This window comes from Neovison vison, chromosome 12, assembly GCF_020171115.1.
Source record: "Neovison vison isolate M4711 chromosome 12, ASM_NN_V1, whole genome shotgun sequence".
NCBI classification, from domain to species: Eukaryota; Metazoa; Chordata; class Mammalia; order Carnivora; family Mustelidae; genus Neogale; species Neogale vison.
Genome location: NC_058102.1, coordinates 132,665,472 through 132,684,196, shown reverse-complemented (window position 1 = coordinate 132,684,196; position 18,725 = coordinate 132,665,472). Strand labels below are relative to the sequence as shown.

Sequence of the window (18,725 nt, the reverse complement as noted above, 5' to 3'; positions counted from 1 at the left end):
AAAATATTAAGTAGCATATGATTAGGCAAGTCCACTTCTAGGTATATACCCGAAGGAAACCAAATCCATATCTCAAGATCCCTGCACCTCCCTTTTCACAGCAGCAACTAATGAAAACCACCGAACCATACTGGGACCGATGAATGCATAAAGAACACGTCGCACACACAGTAAAACAGCCATAAAAAGGCAGGCAATTCTGCCAGCTGTGACAATCCAGATGAACCCTGAGGGCATTGTGGTAAGTGATGTAAGTCCGAGAAGGACAAATTCTGGGTCATCTCATGTGCGGAATTAAAAAAAAAAAAAAAAAACACCCAAACTCCTAGAAGTAAAGAGTAGATTGCTAGGGGCTCAGGAGTGGGTGAAGGTAGCCAAAGGGTATGATCATTAATAAGTGATTAATAAATAATAAAATTATTTTAATTAATGTTTTATTAATTAATAAAACAAGTGACCATGTTAACAACACCATACTATTTATTTGAGAGGTGCCAAAACAGCACATTTTTAAAGAAATATTACGTATGTGAGGTAATGAATTAAGCAACCTCATCACAGTGGTCCCTTCGCAATACAGACCCCTATCCAACCCTCATGGTACACAACTTCAACTCACACAGTGTTCTATCCTGACCGTAGCTCCATAAAGCTGAGGGGGAAAGAAGGAGATCAGGGCAGCCGGGAGAGGAGCTGGGTGCACTGCAGCCCACTGTGAAGGTTTTTTCCATCACCCGTCGATGGCAGGTTTCAGACGCTGGAGTTACACTCTCCACTGACTCGGTCACCACAGCATCAATGACAACGTGGGACACATGGGACCTGGTGTCACCTTTAGAGGAGCAGGAAACCTCCCTTCCAAGCTGGGAGCCCAAGAGGAGTGACCTCTAGGGGCACTCATGCCTTGGGGGCAGAGCCCCTGATGTCAAAATGACCTCAATGCCCTTCCTATGGCCCACACCCGATCAGGTCGCTCCCTCACTTGTAATGGCCCACAGCCCCACAACACGGACAAAGACACCCAGCGCCCTCGGTGGGACTCCAAGGCCCACATAAACTGACAGCTGCCTCTTCTCTACCTCATTTGCTTTTAGCCCCTGGACCTTCTCTGTGTCCCTCAACCCACCAAACCTGCTCCCCTTTCCAGACCAGGGCACCAGCAGACCTCTGAATAGCCCTGTCCTCCAGGTCTTCCCACGGCTCCTTCTCACCCTTCCTCACCTCCTCGGAGGCCTCTCCTGGCTTCACCCAGAGAAGCAACCCCACACTCTACCCACTGCCCCCGGTTTCATTTTCCTCCTGGGCAAACGCGCTCATTCTGCACAGTTACCATCTGTGTGTTTGTCCCACCCCCCCAGCTCCAACCACATGCAAGTTCGCCCAGGGTAGGGGACGCATCCGGCAGACTTGGCATCGGGGACCATGCTGCACCCAGAGCTGGCCCTCGAAGGGCATCTATGCACCTGAAGCGTAAATGAAAGAGGAGGCCCCGGCAAGGGGCAGCTGTCATCTTCAGGGTCTTCTACTCCACCCAACAGCTTACTGCTCACAAATCAGAAACCCAGACAGAAACCGGATGGTGGCGACAGCAGCTTAGGCTAAGGATACCTTGATGGTTTACATCCTAAAGCTCCCACGGTATCATCTGGGAGCAAGAAGCACATGACCAAAGCCGGCCCAGCTGGCTCCAAGGCCCAGCTGCTCTGTCCCCAGCCCTGTGGCTTGGGCTAGGGCACAGCCCCTGCTGGGTGTGACAGGGAGACGCAAATCTGGTGGGGGCAACGGAGCTCAGACCCACAGAGCCAGCGCCGGCAGATGCAAGGGCACCGTCTCCAGCCTTCCGAGTGCTCCTGAGGAGCCCGGGTAAGAGGGGGCAGGGGGCTGGCACGCCATCCCTTCCGACGCCTTGTGAGGGGCAAAGCAACCTGCCTCTCTGTGGGCACAGGAGCCGCCCCCATAGGAGCCCCCATGGCAGCCCGAGCAGGGGCAGTGGGTGAAGGAGAGCGTTGTCTCATCCATGAGCTGCTCCCTTCTCCTCATCACTCTCATATTCGGCGAGGACCATCTCCTCCTCCCCAGACGCCAGCGCCTCCCGAGGCTCGGCCTCTGCTCCCGCCGCTAGCATCTCCCTGCTGAGGCCGAGGAGACGCTCCATCTCTTCTTCCTCTTGTCTCTGCAGAGGAGCATCGCCAAGCGGGAAAGAGAAACAAATCTCAGGACTGGACCCCCGCCCCCGGACCGAGCGGCCTCTGAGCAGCTACCACTGAGGATGACACACATGTCACTACCACAGGCCTAGCTCTCTTCCCGGTGTCTAAGGTACCAATACCTCAGCTCAAGCTCCAGCTACCGGGGGATGAGAACTCAACTTGGGGGGTGGGGGGTCGGCCCTGGCCACTCACCCAGGGGAGCAACAGCACCCACGCACTGTCCCCACCACCCCCGCAGAGGGCGCTCACCACGCACTTGGCTGCACACTTGAGCTGCGCATTGTGCCGAATCTGTCTATTTCTGAGAGAGGCATGTTAAGATCTCCTACTATTAGTGTATTTATATCAATATGACTCTTTATCTTGATTAACAGTTTTCTTAAGTAATTGGCTGCTCCCATATTGGGGGCATAGATATTTACAATTGTTAGATCATCTTGGTGGATAGTCCGTTTAAGAATTCTACAGTGTCCTTCTGTATCTCTGACTACAGTCTTAGTTTAAAATCTAATTTATCTGATATGAGAATCGCTACCCTGCCTTCTTTTGAGGCCCATTGGCATGAAAGATGCTTCTCCATCCCTTCACTTTCAGTCTGCGTGTATCCTTAGGTTCAAAATGGGTCTCTTGTAGACAACATGTGGATTGGTCCTGTCATTTTATCCTATCTGCAACCTTGTTCCATTTTATGGGCACTTTTAGGCCATTCACATTGAGAGTGATTATTGATAGATACGTTTTTATTGACATCGTGTTACCTTTGAAGTCTTTCATTCTGTAGATTGTCTCTATATTTCTGTTCAATGCTATTCTTAGGATTTTTCCTCTTTTATAGAACCCCCCCTTAATATTTCCTGCAGTGTTGACTTGGTGGTTGCATAGTCTTTTAAGCCTTGCTGGTCTTGGAAACTCTTTATCGCTCCATCCATTTTGAATGTCAGTCTTACTGGATGAAGTATTCTTGGCTGCATGTTCTTCTCATTTAGTTCCCTGAATATATCTTGCCAGTTCTTTCTGGCTTGCCAGGTCTCTGTGGACAGGTCTGACGTTATTCTGATGGGCTTTCCTCTCTACGTAAGGAGCCTCTTTGACTTAGCGGCTTTCAAGAGATTATAACTACAATTATGATTCCTCAATTTAACTATCAGATGTCTTGATGTTTTTCTGGAATCTATAGTCGGGTGGAGACCATTCGGCCTCTAGTACATGAACGCTGGTTCCATTCGCGAGACTGGGAAAATTTTCATGAAGAACTTGTTCCACTATATCTTCTAGACTTCTTTCTTCCTCCTCCCCTTCAGGGATTCCAATAATTCTGACGTTGGAATGTTTCATGGCATCATTTATTTCCCTGATTTTGTTTTTGTGGCTTCTAAGCTGTTTGTTCCAGGCTTCCTCCTGATCCTTTCTCTCTATCTGTTTGTCCTCCAGATCATTAATTCTATCTTCTGTCTCAGTTACCCTAGCTTTGAGAGAATTTAGATTAGATTGGAACTCATTGAGAGCATTGTGAAGCTCATCCCTGGTATCTTTCAGCTCTTCCCTAACATTGAAAACATGATCTCTGGTCGCTTTCAGTTCAGCCCTAATCAATTCCGTTTGGTCATTCATGGCTTTGTCCAACATAGCTATTGCCTGAATAATTGTTAGCCTGAATTCTCTTTCCGACATATTGTCTATGTTGATAGCTGTTAGCTCTGTTGCAGAAGGTCCATCCTCTGTATTTTTCTTCTGTTGGGCATTCCTCCTAGTCATTTTGGTGAGAGATGGCCGAACAGATGTAGCTGGATGTATCAACTATGGTACAGTCAAGGTGCACCCTAGACTGCTTCTAAGCAATCAGGGTTCCCCACCCAAACGAGAGAAAAAAGAAAAGAAAAAGAGAGAGAGAGAGAGGAAAGAAAGGGAAGATAAAAGAGAAGGTTCAGCCCAAATGGGCCCCAAGGTAAGATTTATGAAGTATACAAACAAAAACAGACAAACAAAAAGACTGATAAAATTATATGACAAGAGAAAAAAAAAAATATATATATAAGCAAATAGAGGAAGTACCTCCTCAAAAAGAACCCCAAGTGTAAGATTTATATACTATCAGGACAAACACAAAAACAGAAATACTGGTGGAAGAAAAAGATGGGAGAGTGGTTATAAATTCTCAGTGTGGGCAGGGAAGGTTGTTTTGATTCTTCCAGGATGTATCTTGATATCTTTGTTAAAAGACTCAACTACCCTAAGATAAAGGGGGATTAAAAATTGGTTTACCTGGGGGGAGGAGTCAAGATGGCGGAGAAGTAGCAGGCTGAGACTACTTCAGCTAGCAGGAGATCAGCTAGAGAGCTGATCTAAAGATTGCAAACACCTGCAAATCCATCAGCAGATCGAAGAGAAGAAGAACAGCAATTCTAAAAACAGAAAAACAACCACTTTCTGAAAGGTAGGACTGGCGGAGAAGTGAATCCAAAGCGACGGGAAGATAGACCCCGGGGGGAGGGGCCGGCTTCCGGCAAGTGGCGGAGCGACGGAGCACAAAATCAGGACTTTTAAAAGTCTGTTCCGCTGAGGGACATCGTTCCAGAGGCTAAACCGGCACGAAGCCCATGCGGGGTCAGCGTGGCCTCAGGTCCCGCAGGGTCACAGAAGGATCGGGAGTGTCTGAGTGTCGCAGAGCTTGCGGGTATTGGAGCGGGAAAGCCGGCTGCAGAGACAGAGCCGACAGTAAGCTCGCAGCTCGGGTTGCCTTGAACTGATTGCAGGCTCAGAGAGCTCAGAGCGCGGCCGGAGGTCAGGGCAGACGGGAATTACGGGCGCTGTTCTCTGAGGGCGCACTGGGGAGCGGGGCCCTGGTCTCTCGGCTCCTCCGGGCCGGAGACCAGGAGGCCGCCATTTGTATTCCCGTCCTCCAGAACTCTATGGAAAGTGCTCAGGGAACAAAAGCTCCCGAAAGCAAACCCGAGCGGATCACTCAGCCCGGCCCCTGGTAAGGGCGGTGCAATTACGCCTGGGGCAAAGACACTTGAGAATCACTACAACAGGCCCCTCCCCCAGAAGATCAACAAGAAATCCAGCCAAGACCAAGTTCACCTACCAAGGAGTGCAGTTTCAATACCAAGGAGAACAGCAGAATTCCAGAAGAGGAGAAAGCAAAGCACGGAACTCATGGCTTTCTCCCTGTGATTTTTTTAGTCTTGCAGTTAAACTAATTTTTTTCTTTTTCATTTTTTTCTCTTCTTTTGCTAAAATTTTTTTTTAACTTTTACCCTTTTCCTTTTTAACGTTTTTTTAACTAGTTTATCTAACATATATATTTTTTCTTTTTTATACTTTTCTTTATTCATTTTCTTTTTTTAATTCTTTTTTTTCCCTTTCTTTCTTTTTGAACCTCTTTTTATCTCCTTTCTCCCCCTTCATGATTTGGGATCTCTTCTGATTTGGTTAAAGCATATTTTCCTGGGGTTGTTGCCACCCTTTTAGTATTTTACTTGCTCCTTCATATACTCTTATCTGGACAAAATGACAAGGTGGAAAAATTCACCACAAAAAAAAAAGAACAAGAGGCAGTACCAAAGGCTAGGGACCTAATCAATACAGACACTGGTAATATGTAAGATCTAGAGTTCAGAATGACAATTCTCAAGGTTCTAGCCGGACTCGAAAAAGGCAAGGAAGATATTAGAGAAACCCTCTCGGGAGATATAAAAGCCCTTTCTGGAGAAATAAAAGAACTAAAATCTAACCAAGTTGAAATAAAAAAAGCTATTAATGAGGTGCAATAAGAAATGGAGGCTCTCACTGCTAGGATAAATGAGGCAGAAGAAAGAATTAGCGATATAGAAGACCAAATGACAGAGAATAAAGAAGCTGAGCAAAGGAGGGACAAACAGCTACTGGACCACGAGGGGAGAATTCGAGAGATAAGTGACACCATAAGACGAAACAACATTAGAATAATTGGGATTCTAGAAGAAGATGAAAGAGAGAGGGGAGCAGAAGGTATACTGGAGAGAATTATTGGGGAGAATTTCCCCAATATGGCAAAGGGAACGAGCATCAAAATTCAGGAGGTTCAGAGAATGGCCCTCAAATTCAATAAGAATAGGCCCACACCCCGTCACCTAATAGTAAAATTTACAAGTCTTAGTGACAAAGAGAAAATCCTGAAAGCAGCCCGGGAAAAGAAGTCTGTAACATACAATGGTAAAAATATTAGATTGGCAGCTGACTTATCCACAGAGACCTGGCAGGCCAGAAAGGGCTGGCATGATATTTTCAGAGCACTAAACGAGAAAAACATGCAGCCAAGAATACTATATCCAGCTAGGCTATCATTGAAAATAGAAGGAGAGAGTAAAAGCTTCCAGGACAAACAAAAACTGAAAGAATTTGCAAACACCAAACCAGCTCGACAGGAAATATTGAAAGGGGTCCTCTAAGAAAAGAGAGAACCTACAAGTGGTAGATCAGAAAGGAACAGAGACAATATACAGTAACAGTCACCTTACAGGCAATACAATGGCACTAAATTCATATCTCTCAAGAGTTACCCTGAATGTTAATGGGCTAAATGCCCCAATCAAAAGACACAGGGTATCAGAATGGATAAAAAAAATAACCCATCTGCATGTTGCCTCCAAGGAACTCATTTTGAGCCTGAAGACACCTCCAGATTTAAAGTGAGGGGGTGGAAAACAATTTACCATGCTAATGGACATCAGAAGAAAGCAGGGGTGGCAATCCTTATATCAGATAAATTAGATTTTAAGCCAAAGACTATAATAAGAGATGAGGAAGGACACTATATCATACTCAAAGGGTCTGTCCAACAAGAAGATCTAACAATTTTAAATATCTATGCCCCCAACGTGGGAGCAGCCAACTACATAAACCAATTAATAACAAAATCAAAGAAACACATCAACAATAATACAATAATAGTAGGGGACTTTAACACTCCCCTCACTGAAATGAACAGATCATCCAAGCTAAAGATCAACAAGGAAATAAAGGACTTAAACGACACACTGGACCAGATGGACATCACAGATATATTCAGAACATTTCATCCCAAAGCAACAGAATATACATTCTTCTCTAGTGCACATGGAACATTCTTCAGAATAGATCACATCCTAGGTCCTAAATCAGGACTCAACCGGAATCAAAAGATTGGGATCATTCCCTGCATATTTTCAGACCACAATGCTCTGAAGCTAGAACTCAACCACAAGAGGAAGTTTGGAAAGAACTCAAATACATGGAGACTAAAGAGCATCCTTCGAAAGAATGAATGGGTCAACCGGGAAATTAAAGAAGAATTTTACACTTGATCTTAGCCAAAAGGCCGAGAAGAATTTTAAAAAATCATGGAAACAAATGATAATGAAAACACAATGGTTCAAAATCTGTGGGACACAACAAAGGCAGTCCTGAGAGGAAAATATATAGCGGTACAAGACATTCTCAAGAAACAAGAAAGGTCTCAGGTACACAACCTAACCCTACACCTAAAGAAGCTGGAGAAAGAACAAGAAAGAAACCCTAAGCCCAGCAGGAGAAGAGAAATCATAAAGATCAGGTCAGAAATCAATGAAATAGAAACCAAAAAAAACACAATAGAACAAATCAACGAAACTAGGAGCTGGTTCTTTGAAAGAATTAATAAAATTGATAAACCCCTGGCCAGACTTATCAAAAAGAAAAGAGAAAGGACCCAAATAAATAAAATCATGAATGAAAGAGGAGAGATCACAACTAACACCAAAGAAATACAAACTATTATAAGAACATACTATGAGCAACTCTACGCCAACAAATTTGACAATTTGGAAGAAATGGATGCATTCCTAGAAACATATAAACTACCACAACTGAACCGGGAAGAAATAGAAAGCCTGAACAGACCCATAACCAGTAAGGAGATTGAAACAGTCATTAAAAATCTCCAAACAAACAAAAGCCCAGGGCCAGATGGCTTCCCGGGGGAATTCTACCAAACATTTAAAGAAGAACTAATTCCTATTCTCCTGAAACTGTTCCAAAAAATAGAAATGGAAGGAAAACTTCCAAACTCATTTTATGAGGCCAACATCACCTTGATACCAAAACCAGACAAGGATCCCATCAAAAAAGAGAGCTATAGACCAATATCCTTGATGAACACAGGTGCAAAAATTCTCACCAAAATACTAGCCAATAGGATTCAACAGTACCTTAAAAGGATTATTCACCATGGCCAAGTGGGATTTATTCCAGGGCTGCAAGGTTGGTTCAACATCCGCAAATCAGTCGAGTGATACAACACATCAATAAAAGAAAGAACAAGAACCATATGATACTCTCAATAGATGCTGAAAAAGCATTTGACAAAGTACAGCATCCCTTCCTGATCAAAACTCTTCAAAGTGTAGGGATAGAGGGCACATACCTCAATATCATCAAAGCCATTTATGAAAAACCCACCGCAAATATCATTCTCAATGGAGAAAAACTGAAAGCTTTTCCGCTAAGGTCAGGAACACGCAGGGATGTCCACTATCACCACTGCTATTCAACATAGTACTAGAAGTCCTAGCCTCAGCAATCAGACAACAAAAGGAAATTAAAGGCATCCAAATCGGCAAAGAAGAAGTCAAATTATCACTCTTCACAGATGATATGATACAATATGTGGCAAACCCAAAAGACTCCACTCCAAAACTGCTAGAACTTGTACAGGAATTCAGTAAAGTGTCAGGATATAAAATCAATGCACAGAAATCAGTTGCATTTCTCTACACCAACAAGACAGAAGAAAGAGAAATTAAGGAGTCAATCCCATTTACAATTGTACCCAAAACCATAAGATACCTAGGAATAAACCTAACCAAAGAGGCTAAGAATCTATACTCAGAAAACTATAAAGTACTCATGAAAGAAATTGAGGAAGACACAAAGAAATGGAAAAATGTTCTATGCTCCTGGATTGGAAGAATAAATATTGTGAAAATGTCTATGCTACCTAAAGCAATCTACACATTTAATGCAATTCCTATCAAAGTACCATCCATCTTTTTCAAAGAAATGGAACAAATTATCCTAAAATTTCTATGGAACCAGAAAAGACCTCGAATAGCCAAAGGAATATTGAAAAAGAAAGCCAAAGTTAGTGGTATCACAATTCCGGACTTCAAGCTCTATTACAAAGCTGTCATCATCAAGACAGCATGGTACTGGCACAAAAGCAGACACACAGATCAATGGAACAGAATAGAGAGCCCAGAAATAGACCCTCAACTCTATGGTCAACTAATCTTCGACAAAGCAGGAAAGAATGTCCAATGGAAAAAAGACAGCCTCTTCAATATATGGTGCTGGGAAAATTGGACAGCCACATGCAGAAAAATGAAATTGGACCATTTCCTTACACCACACACAAAAATAGACTCAAAATGGATGAAAGACCTCAATGTGTGAAAGGAATCCATCAAAATCCTTGAGGAGAACACAGGCAGCAACCTCTTCGACCTCAGCCACAGCAACATCTTCCTAGGAACATCACCAAAGGCAAGGGAAGCAAGGGAAAAAATGAACTATTGGGATTTCATCAAGATCAAAAGCTTTTGCACAGCAAAGGAAACAGTTAACAAAATCAAAAGACAACTGACAGAATGGGAGAAGATATTTGCAAACGACATATCAGATAAAGGACTATTGTCCAAAATCTATAAAGAACTTAGCAAACTCAACACCCAAGAAAACAAATAATCCAATCAAGAAATGGGCAGAGGACATGAACAGACATTTCTGCAAAGAAGACATCCAGATGGCCAACAGACACACGAAAAAGTGCTCCATATCACTCGGCATCAGGGAAATACAAATCAAAACCACAATGAGATATCACCTCACACCAGTCAGAATGGCTAAAATTAGCAAGTCAGGAAATGACAGATGCTGGCGAGGATGTGGAGAAAGGGGAACCCTCCTACACTGTTGGTGGGAATGCAAGCTGGTGCAACCACTCTGGAAAACAGCATGGATGTTCCTCAAAATGTTGAAAATAGAACTGCCCTATGACCCAGCAATTGCACTACTGGGAATTTACCCTAAAGATACAAACGTAGTGATCCAAAGGGGCACGTGCACCCTAATGTTTATAGCAGCAATGTCCACAACTATGGAAAGAACCTAGATGTCCAACAACAGATGAATGGATCAAGAAGATGTGGTATATATACACAATGGAATACTATGCAGCCATCAAAAGAAATGAAATCTTGCCATTTGTGACAACATGGATGGAACTAGAGCATATCATGTTTTCAAAATAAGTCAAGCAGAGAAAGACAACTATCATATGATCTCCCTGATATGAAGAAGTGGTGATGCAACATGGGGGATTAAGTGGGTAGGAGAAGAATCAATGAAACAAGATGGGATTGGGAGGGAGACAAACCATAAGTGACTCTTAATCTCACAAAACAAACTGAGGGTTGCTGGGGGGAGGGGGTTTGGGAAAAGGGGGGTGGGGTTATGGACATTGGAGAGGGTAGGTGCTTTGGTGAGTGCTGTGAAGTGTGTAAACCTGGCGATTCACAGACCTGTACCCCTGGGGATAAAAATATATGTTTATAAAAAATAAAAAAATTTAAATTAAAAAAATTGGTTTACCTATAGGGGTAGCATTGATTGGGGAAAGGGGATTACCTTAAAGTTTAGCTCTATATGAATATTAGAAAATACCCAACTTTTGTAGCAATATGGACAGGACTGGAAGGGATTATGCTGAGTGAAATAGGTCAAGCAGAGAGAGTCAGTTATCATATGGTTTCACTTATTTGTGGAGCATAACAAATAGCATGGAGGACATGGGAGATGGAGAGGAGAGGGGAGTTGGGGGAAATTGGACGGGGAGGTGAACCATGGGAGACTATGGACTCTGAAAAACAATCTGAGGGTTTTGAAGGGGCGGGGGATGGGAGATTGGGGTACCAGGTGGTGGGTATTATAGAGGGCACGGATTGCATGGAGCACTGGGTGTGGTGCAAAATTAATGAATACTGTTATGCTGAAAATAAATAAAAAAATGAATTTAAAAAAGAAAATAAAAATTAAAAAAAGAATAAACTAGACTAAACTAAACTAAAATTTAAAAAAAAAGAAATTTAAAAAATAGAAATGCAAAAGGAAAACACAGGTGTATGTATCCAAAAGTTCAGGTTAGAAGGTTATTATGGAATTTGATATACTTGACATCTCACTGTGCTGGTAAATAGGTTAAAAAATTATCTATATTAAAACAAAAAATGAGCCAGAATAGTGGGAACGAATTAAAAATAAAAGTTGTCCTATGAAGTAGTGGTGGTTGTTCTCTTGTCATCTTTTTTTTTCCCCCTTTCCTGGTTGGTTTTCTGGGGGAGGGGCCTGCAACGTGAGTTTTCAGTCAATGATGTTCTCTGAGTTAAGTCTTCCCACCCCCCTCAAGACGGTGTGCTCTGAGGAAACTAGTTTTTTCAGGCTTTGTTCTCTGGAGGTTTTTATGTTTGTTCACTTTTGTTTTTCTCTCTGGCCTTGACCGCTTTTGATGGCTTTTGTAGGTTTAGAGGAAAGCAAACTGCACCCTGACCTCCCTCTCAGAGAGAAATCTCAGTCTGGCTGCAGAGCCCAAATAAATCCCCCCTTGGCTGCTGGCAGAACCGGTTCCCAGTGTCGGTCCCTGGGGACACAGGATTTTTTGCTTGTACCCAAAACCAGGGCAGAGGTGGCTGTCTGGGCAGCTCCAGACTGCCAGAGAAGTTCCAAGCAGTGATCACATACTGAGATTTTCCAGCTGGCCCCAGCTGGGGCTGGGAGTGCCTGGTCTTTCTGGGTCGGAGCTGCGGGCTGGTGTCTGTGCGCACCTCTCTCAGGGGAGGGCGTGGGGCACGACTTGGACTCTGATAGCATGGCAGGGCATTCAAGTGGGGATGGCAAAAAGGTTGTGCTTCTGTTGGCTGGTGAGGCTCCCAGCCCCTCACGGGAGCCGGGCGCACTCTCAGGGGCGCTAATGGCTCGTGGACCAAGACCTGGTTCCTCTGCTGCACTCTCTCTGGCTCTGCGCCAGGGGCTGCAGTCCTGGGCCTGGGGACTTAAGCCCCTGTCCCTAACACCCTGATTTCCACAGTTTCCCCCCTGGTGATCCTTTGCTCTTTTTGAGTGCTTTCTACCAGACTCTCGAGTTAATGCTGGTCCTCAGACTCAGGGCACTCTTGTATTGGGATATTACTTTCCAATGGGTCACCTCTGGTGGCTCCTTCCCCCTTTTGTTTATTTCCAATGTCAGTCTGACTTTCCCACTCCACTTTACCTGCCCACTGGCGTCTTCTGCTCCGGTAGAGATCCAGACTTGTATAATTCTGATCTGAGACTGATTTTGTGGGTGATCAGAGTTCTTTGGAAGGTAATCAGCTCACTTTAGGGTACAGGTTGAAAGGGTGCCTCCTCCTACTTCTCTACCATCTTGTCTCCCCTTCATTTGTCTTTTGTAGGCCAAAGACAGTTTACTAAACCAGAATGTTAACAGCGTTAGGTCAGAACTGAGAAGTGGGTGGAATTGCCTTCTACTTTTTGCTTCTGCTTTAGGCACGCTCAGGCACACTGATCTCTTCCTTCTCCTTCCTCAAACACAACCTCAGTACTCCCCTCACTTCAAAATATCATTTCTAGGAGAGTTCAACTCTCAGCACAGCTGACATTCTTACCCTCCTTCTCCTCCTGCCTATATTCTCTGCCAGCTCATACCCTTGGACCAGACAGGGAACTCCTGGCCAAGACCACTTTACATCTGACTTCTCGTGGTAACCCAGTTTAAGTTGCCCAATGCCCTTTCACTTACAAAACCCCCAGAGAAACTCCTTTCCCTTGGGCTGAGATTTCAACCATTTCAACCAATTAATCCCATGCATATGCGATGCATATTATAAATCTTATTCCACCTACAAATTCTTATTTAATACCACAACTCTAGCCTTATAGTCTATGAGCCCGTATTTGAGGGAAAGTTATAATCAAATGTCCCTAAACAGCTTGTAATCTTTAAAAAACATAAAAAATGAAAAATAGCAGTGCCAAACGTTTAAAAATAGGAAACTGGTGCCATCTTGTGGTTACAAAGAAGTAAAAATAAAAATTTTATCTCACTTTTTCAATATATTAAAGAATCATTGCCAAAATCAGGCCCACCTTAAACAATTGTTTCTCTCAGTGTTCTGAAATTCCCAGATAAAACCTTTTATTCCTCCTTTAGAGTATTGTTCATGTGGAGAGATTTCCTTGTCAATCAGACTTATTGCTATCTCAGCCAGGAAAATCTAATTTCCTGAAACATAGTTTCCATGATTATACTTTGATTTTTGAATCAGGGACAGATCTTAATTCTGAATGCTAAGGAAATGCATTCATGGAAAAGAGCTCTAAGACATTTTTTAGGCATTAACATGATAATCAGCAAATGTCTTTGAGAGATGATTCCAAGCACTGGAAACAACATACGACTAGATTTTTTAAGAGTCCATGAAAGTATAGGTTGACTTCCAAAAAATGTAACGCTATGAAAAGTGTTAAAATCCTTCCTCCCAGAAATTTCTGGAGTGAGTAAAGACATAAGATGAGCATGAGCTAAAATGTCCTCCCAAATGCTGCACATCTTATAGACTAAAGGAAAATGCCATGAACTAACTAACAAGCAACCTTACTTTGAATACAAAATGGTGCCAACCAGAAGCAGACCTTCTTCTGTATTATAAAGACATTCCTATTCTTCACACCTGTCCATGAAGACTAAAAGGATATACCGATAAGTAATAATATTTGGGTGTTTTGCATTTATACTAATATATAGGACCTCCTAGTATAAGTTGATACAGTAATTTAAATAATTTATGTTTAAATTTAATAATATACCTCAATAAGAAACATGTTTGTGGGCACCTAAGTGGCTCAGTCATTAAGCATCCACCTTTGGCTCAGGTCATGAATTCAGAGTCCTGGGATGGAGCCCCTCTTCAGGCTCCGTGCTCTTTGGGAAGCCTACTTCCCCCTCTCCCACTTTGCCTACTTGTGTTCGTGCTCTTGCTGTCTCTCTCAGTCAAATGAATGAATGAATGAATGAATGAATAAATAAATATATATAAATAAATAAAATCTTTAAAAAAAAGAACACATTTGTACTTTATAGTACTAGAAAGTAAATATACAGGAGAGCCTGTGTGGCTCAGTTAGTTAAGCATCTGCCTTTAGCTCAGGTCATGATCTCAGTGTCCTAGGATCGAGCCCCATGTCAGGCTCCCAGTTCAACTAGGAGCCTGCTTCTCTCTCTCCCTTAGCCCAACCCCCACAACTCATGTGCTCTCCTTCTCTCTCTCAAATAAATAAATAGAATCTTTTTTTTAAAGTAAACATACAAATTTGCACTATTTGCCAGATGGGAGTTATTGATAGGAACAATGAGAATAGAAATAGTAGCAGACTTAGACGATGATTGTGGAGCTTACCAGAGCAAGAAGAAAAGAAAAAAAAGTGAAGAATCGAAGAGTCAGGGAGGGAGGAGAGAAGGAGAGTAAAAAGGTATTACATAAGCATAGGATAAAATCGTTCTGTGATGATCACATGTGGCTGAGCAAATTAAAAAGTAGTAATAATAAAAGCCAACATTTGTTGACACTCACCATATGCCAGGTGAAGTGTGAAATTCTGACTGTGTAATATTTAATCATCTTTGAAAAAGAAAAAAAAAGTAGGTGAGCTTCCTAACACTACTAGAATTAGACAGCTAGATGGGATATTTTGCAGAATTTTTCTCTAACTTCAAAATTCCAGAGATGGCTTTTAATGTATAGGACATTCTGCTTCAGAACCTTGCATGGTGTCTGTACATTAACTAAACAAATATTCCAGACTTTTTTTTAAAGGAGATAGTGAAACATTTTTAAGTATCCTAAAGTCAGGATAAAATGGCCATATATGCACAAATTTTTGAAATCTCTCTCTTTCTTTAAAGATTTATTTATTTAATAATAAATAAAGAGAGAGAGAGAGAGAGCGCAAGCATGCATGCAAGGGGGGAGGCAGAAGGAGAGGGAAGGAGAGAGAGAATCTCAAGCAGACTTCCCACTGAGCATGGAGCCTGACATGGGGACCAATTCCACAACCCATGAGATCACGACCCATACAATGACCACCTGAGCCAAAATCAAGAGTCAGATGCTTAAACAGCTGAGCCACCCAGGTGCCCTTCTTGAAATCCCTTTCGAAATCATTCTTGAAAGTGAATGATATGAACATAAAAAATAAAAACAGTAAAGAACAGGTCTTTCATGATGAGACAAACAAACAAACAAACAAAAGGTCCAATCTTATAACACAACCTTGCACCAAATTAAGATATAATGCCAGGAATGGAAAAGGGACTCCCTTTCCAGAGAAAAGTATGCAAAGTAGCAGCAAGTGGGAAAATTCTGGAAAACCCGCAGTGCTGACAAGTCAGGAGCAGAAAGAGCATAGCTGATTTCTAGCCTCTTTCCCATGATGGCAATAAAGGGCTCAAGGCCCACACTTGGAAGAATGGTCAAATTTATCTTCCACTTGGGCCCAAGGAGAAAAAGCTGAAGGGCCAAAATGCAATCAGCATTTTTACACTCCTGGCAGTGAAAGTAGCAGTGATTCAGGTAAGAGAGGAAAATCCACAACTATTTTTTTTCACATTTGAATGTCTCTGTCATCTAACTGCTTAAAAAATCTACAGCAAAAGAAATTTTCCATCTCCCAGATGGAAGAGTAAGTGATAATACAATCATCATTCCTTGTATTTTCCTTTACCTTTGCATAGAAGAGTTATCTTGTGGGGCATTTTTTAAAAAAATTTATTCTAAATGTGGGTTTCTGATTGGTTTTTTTTTTAAGATATCTTCTAAAAATCAGTCCATGAGTCATTATTAGCATATAATTAATATGCATTTACCATAGTGAAGAAAATATTTGTTATAAGAAAATAATGGCCCTTCCATACTCATTTGTGGATCTCTCTAGGACTTTCTAGGACCTTTCTTACTGCTAATAGAATTGGATTTTGCTCTAAGCTCTGAAATGGGACAGAATGGTATATTAATTGAATGATCTCAGTGACCATTCTGAATTTAAAAATGAATGTTCACTTCTGTTCTATTCCCTATTCCAAATTTTATCCAGCTATATTGCTCATTGCAGAGTTTCTGCAATGAGGTTAAATAGCAACACTAAAACATTAAAATGAAATTAAGTTTTCCAAAATAAATTAAAATATTCCAAAAATCATATATCAACATACTGTGATACTCCTAAAATCAATTTTAAAAAACCATCCCATTGTTAATTTCCCAGTGATATAATTAAAAGATATAAATATTAAAAAATTAAAATCCAAAATCTTTTAGCTGAAGTCCCAAAGGGCTAAAGCGTGAAAAAATTCTGCTGTCCCTGTGCATTATGAATCCAAGAAATTAAAGTCCCCAATTTCAGTTTAAAGCTTAAATAATCATTTTCCTCAACTTCTCATTCTGCTCAATTTCAGTTAAATGAATTTTCCATGTCTTCATTCTTTTTTTTAAAAGATTTATATACATATATTTTTGACACAGAGAGAGAGATCACAAGTAGGCAGAGAGAGAGAGAGAGAGAAGCAGGCTCCATACTGAGCAGAGAGTCTGATATGGGACTTGATCCCAGAACCCTGAGATCATGACCTGAGCTGAAGGCAGAGGCTTTAACCCACCGAGCCACCCAGGTACACCATGTCTTCATTCTTGAAGCAGCTACAGCCTGGATTGACTTTCTCTAGACTGGTTGCAGTTCAGGACCTCAGATTTTGTGTCTGTTTGCTTGCCACACAGCTCAGCAACCTCACTATGAAGGATCTACAGCATAAAAAATTACACAGCAATTTTTTTTTCACACCTACACATTAACAAAAATAAAACAACCCCCAAATCTTAGGATAGTTAACCCAAACATAATTATGTTCCAAATCTCAGCACTTAGTGTCATCAAAAGTCATAGTAGAAACTCAAAAGTATCTGAAAAATATTTTTCAACTTTACTAGTCAACCTATGTTGCTTGTCTGGGGCCCATGATCATGACTCCCAAAACCAGTTAGGATTGCCCAAGAATGTCCATAGCAGCGTACCTGCGTAGCTGTTTGTTGGGTGACTGCGTTCGGCTCAGGTCATGATCCTGGAACCCCAGGATTGAATCTTGCATCAGGCTCACTGCTTGGTGAGGAGTCTGCTTCTCCTGATGACCTCTCCTTTCAGGCTCTCTCTCTTTCTTTCTCTCTCTCTCTCATTCTTTCTTTCTCTCTCTCAAATAAATAAATGAAATCTTTGAAAAAAATGTTCATAACTTTATGCATAACAGCCAAAAAAATAAAACAATCCCTCCCTCTCTGCTTGTGCTCTCTCTCTCTCTTTCAAATAAATAAATAAAATCTTTAAAAAAATCTTTCAATGACATCCTATCATACTTAAAACACACATTTTTTAAAGATAGTCTACAAAGCACCCTGTATGATCTAGTTTACAATTTCATCTTCTACTATATATCCATATATTTGATTTTTTTTTTCTATTTCTTCATTACCTCGGATCTTTGCACTTTCCCCTTTTACTTTTGTGCTACAACTGAAGACTTTTTAAATAATTCTTAAGATTCTTTTGATCAAACCAATATTTTAGATAACCTATTGGAGTTGTTTTAAACCTTGATAAAAATATGGCTAATTAAGGATGTATCCAAATTCTTTGGCCCAGATAATAAGCCATGTCTTCCATTGGGAGCTGTAGGGACTTCCTGGAACCTGCAGCCTATAGAAATGTTTCATTCCGCCTCCTAAGATTCTGGGATTACTGCTTCAACCCATGAACTAATGACAACATGAACATTGGTTCCCCCCAAATCCAAAATTGTTAAACCGAGCTCCCTGATAAATTTTTGGGACTCTTTGCAAGCCTCCAGGTTTGCTGCAATGGACAGATTCAAACTCTTAGTGTTTATGCAGTTTACACTGTCTAAATAGTGCAAATTTGGAAGGATCTCTACATAGTGCTGCTTAATGAGGTCTACTATTCCCCCTGCAGATTCAGTGTGGCCACTGCTGCCTTTCACTGACCAACCTTCAGAGCAGGAATCCCCTGTTGCTTATTTTTTCCAATGGTGTTTGCCAAGGTCTCCACTTGAGTGGGATCTCCAGCAGACACTCCCATGGTGAGTCTTGTACTGTAATCTTAAGGGTCAACATGAGTCAGATAGATGCTCTGTAGGGGCCTCTCCTGCTCTTCTGAGATGGTCTGGTGATGAGAATGGTGGACTTTGATGGACAGTGATGGCACTGATGACTACCCAGACTGTGGTATGGCCTTCTAGAGCTTGATAAAGAAAATAATAAAAATGTTATAGCTTTTAAATCCAAAATTAATTCTAAGGGTAACAGTGATGATAAGTAAATAAGATAAATTTTTAATGACTGTCAA

The 18,725-nt window shown here is 41.7% G+C and overlaps 1 protein-coding gene across 1 annotated transcript in view; it reads right to left on the bottom strand.

The window, feature by feature from the left end:
* Window positions 1-18,458, bottom strand: part of LOC122891038 (putative ATP-dependent RNA helicase DDX11-like protein 8) — a 37,854-nt gene extending 19,396 nt beyond the window's left edge. Inside the window, 3 exon segments of the mRNA XM_044226422.1 lie at window positions 1,132-1,139; window positions 2,027-2,173; window positions 18,369-18,458. Of these exon segments, the coding sequence (XP_044082357.1) occupies window positions 1,132-1,139; window positions 2,027-2,173; window positions 18,369-18,458 (245 nt within the window).
* Between the last annotated feature and the right edge of the window lie 267 nt (window positions 18,459-18,725).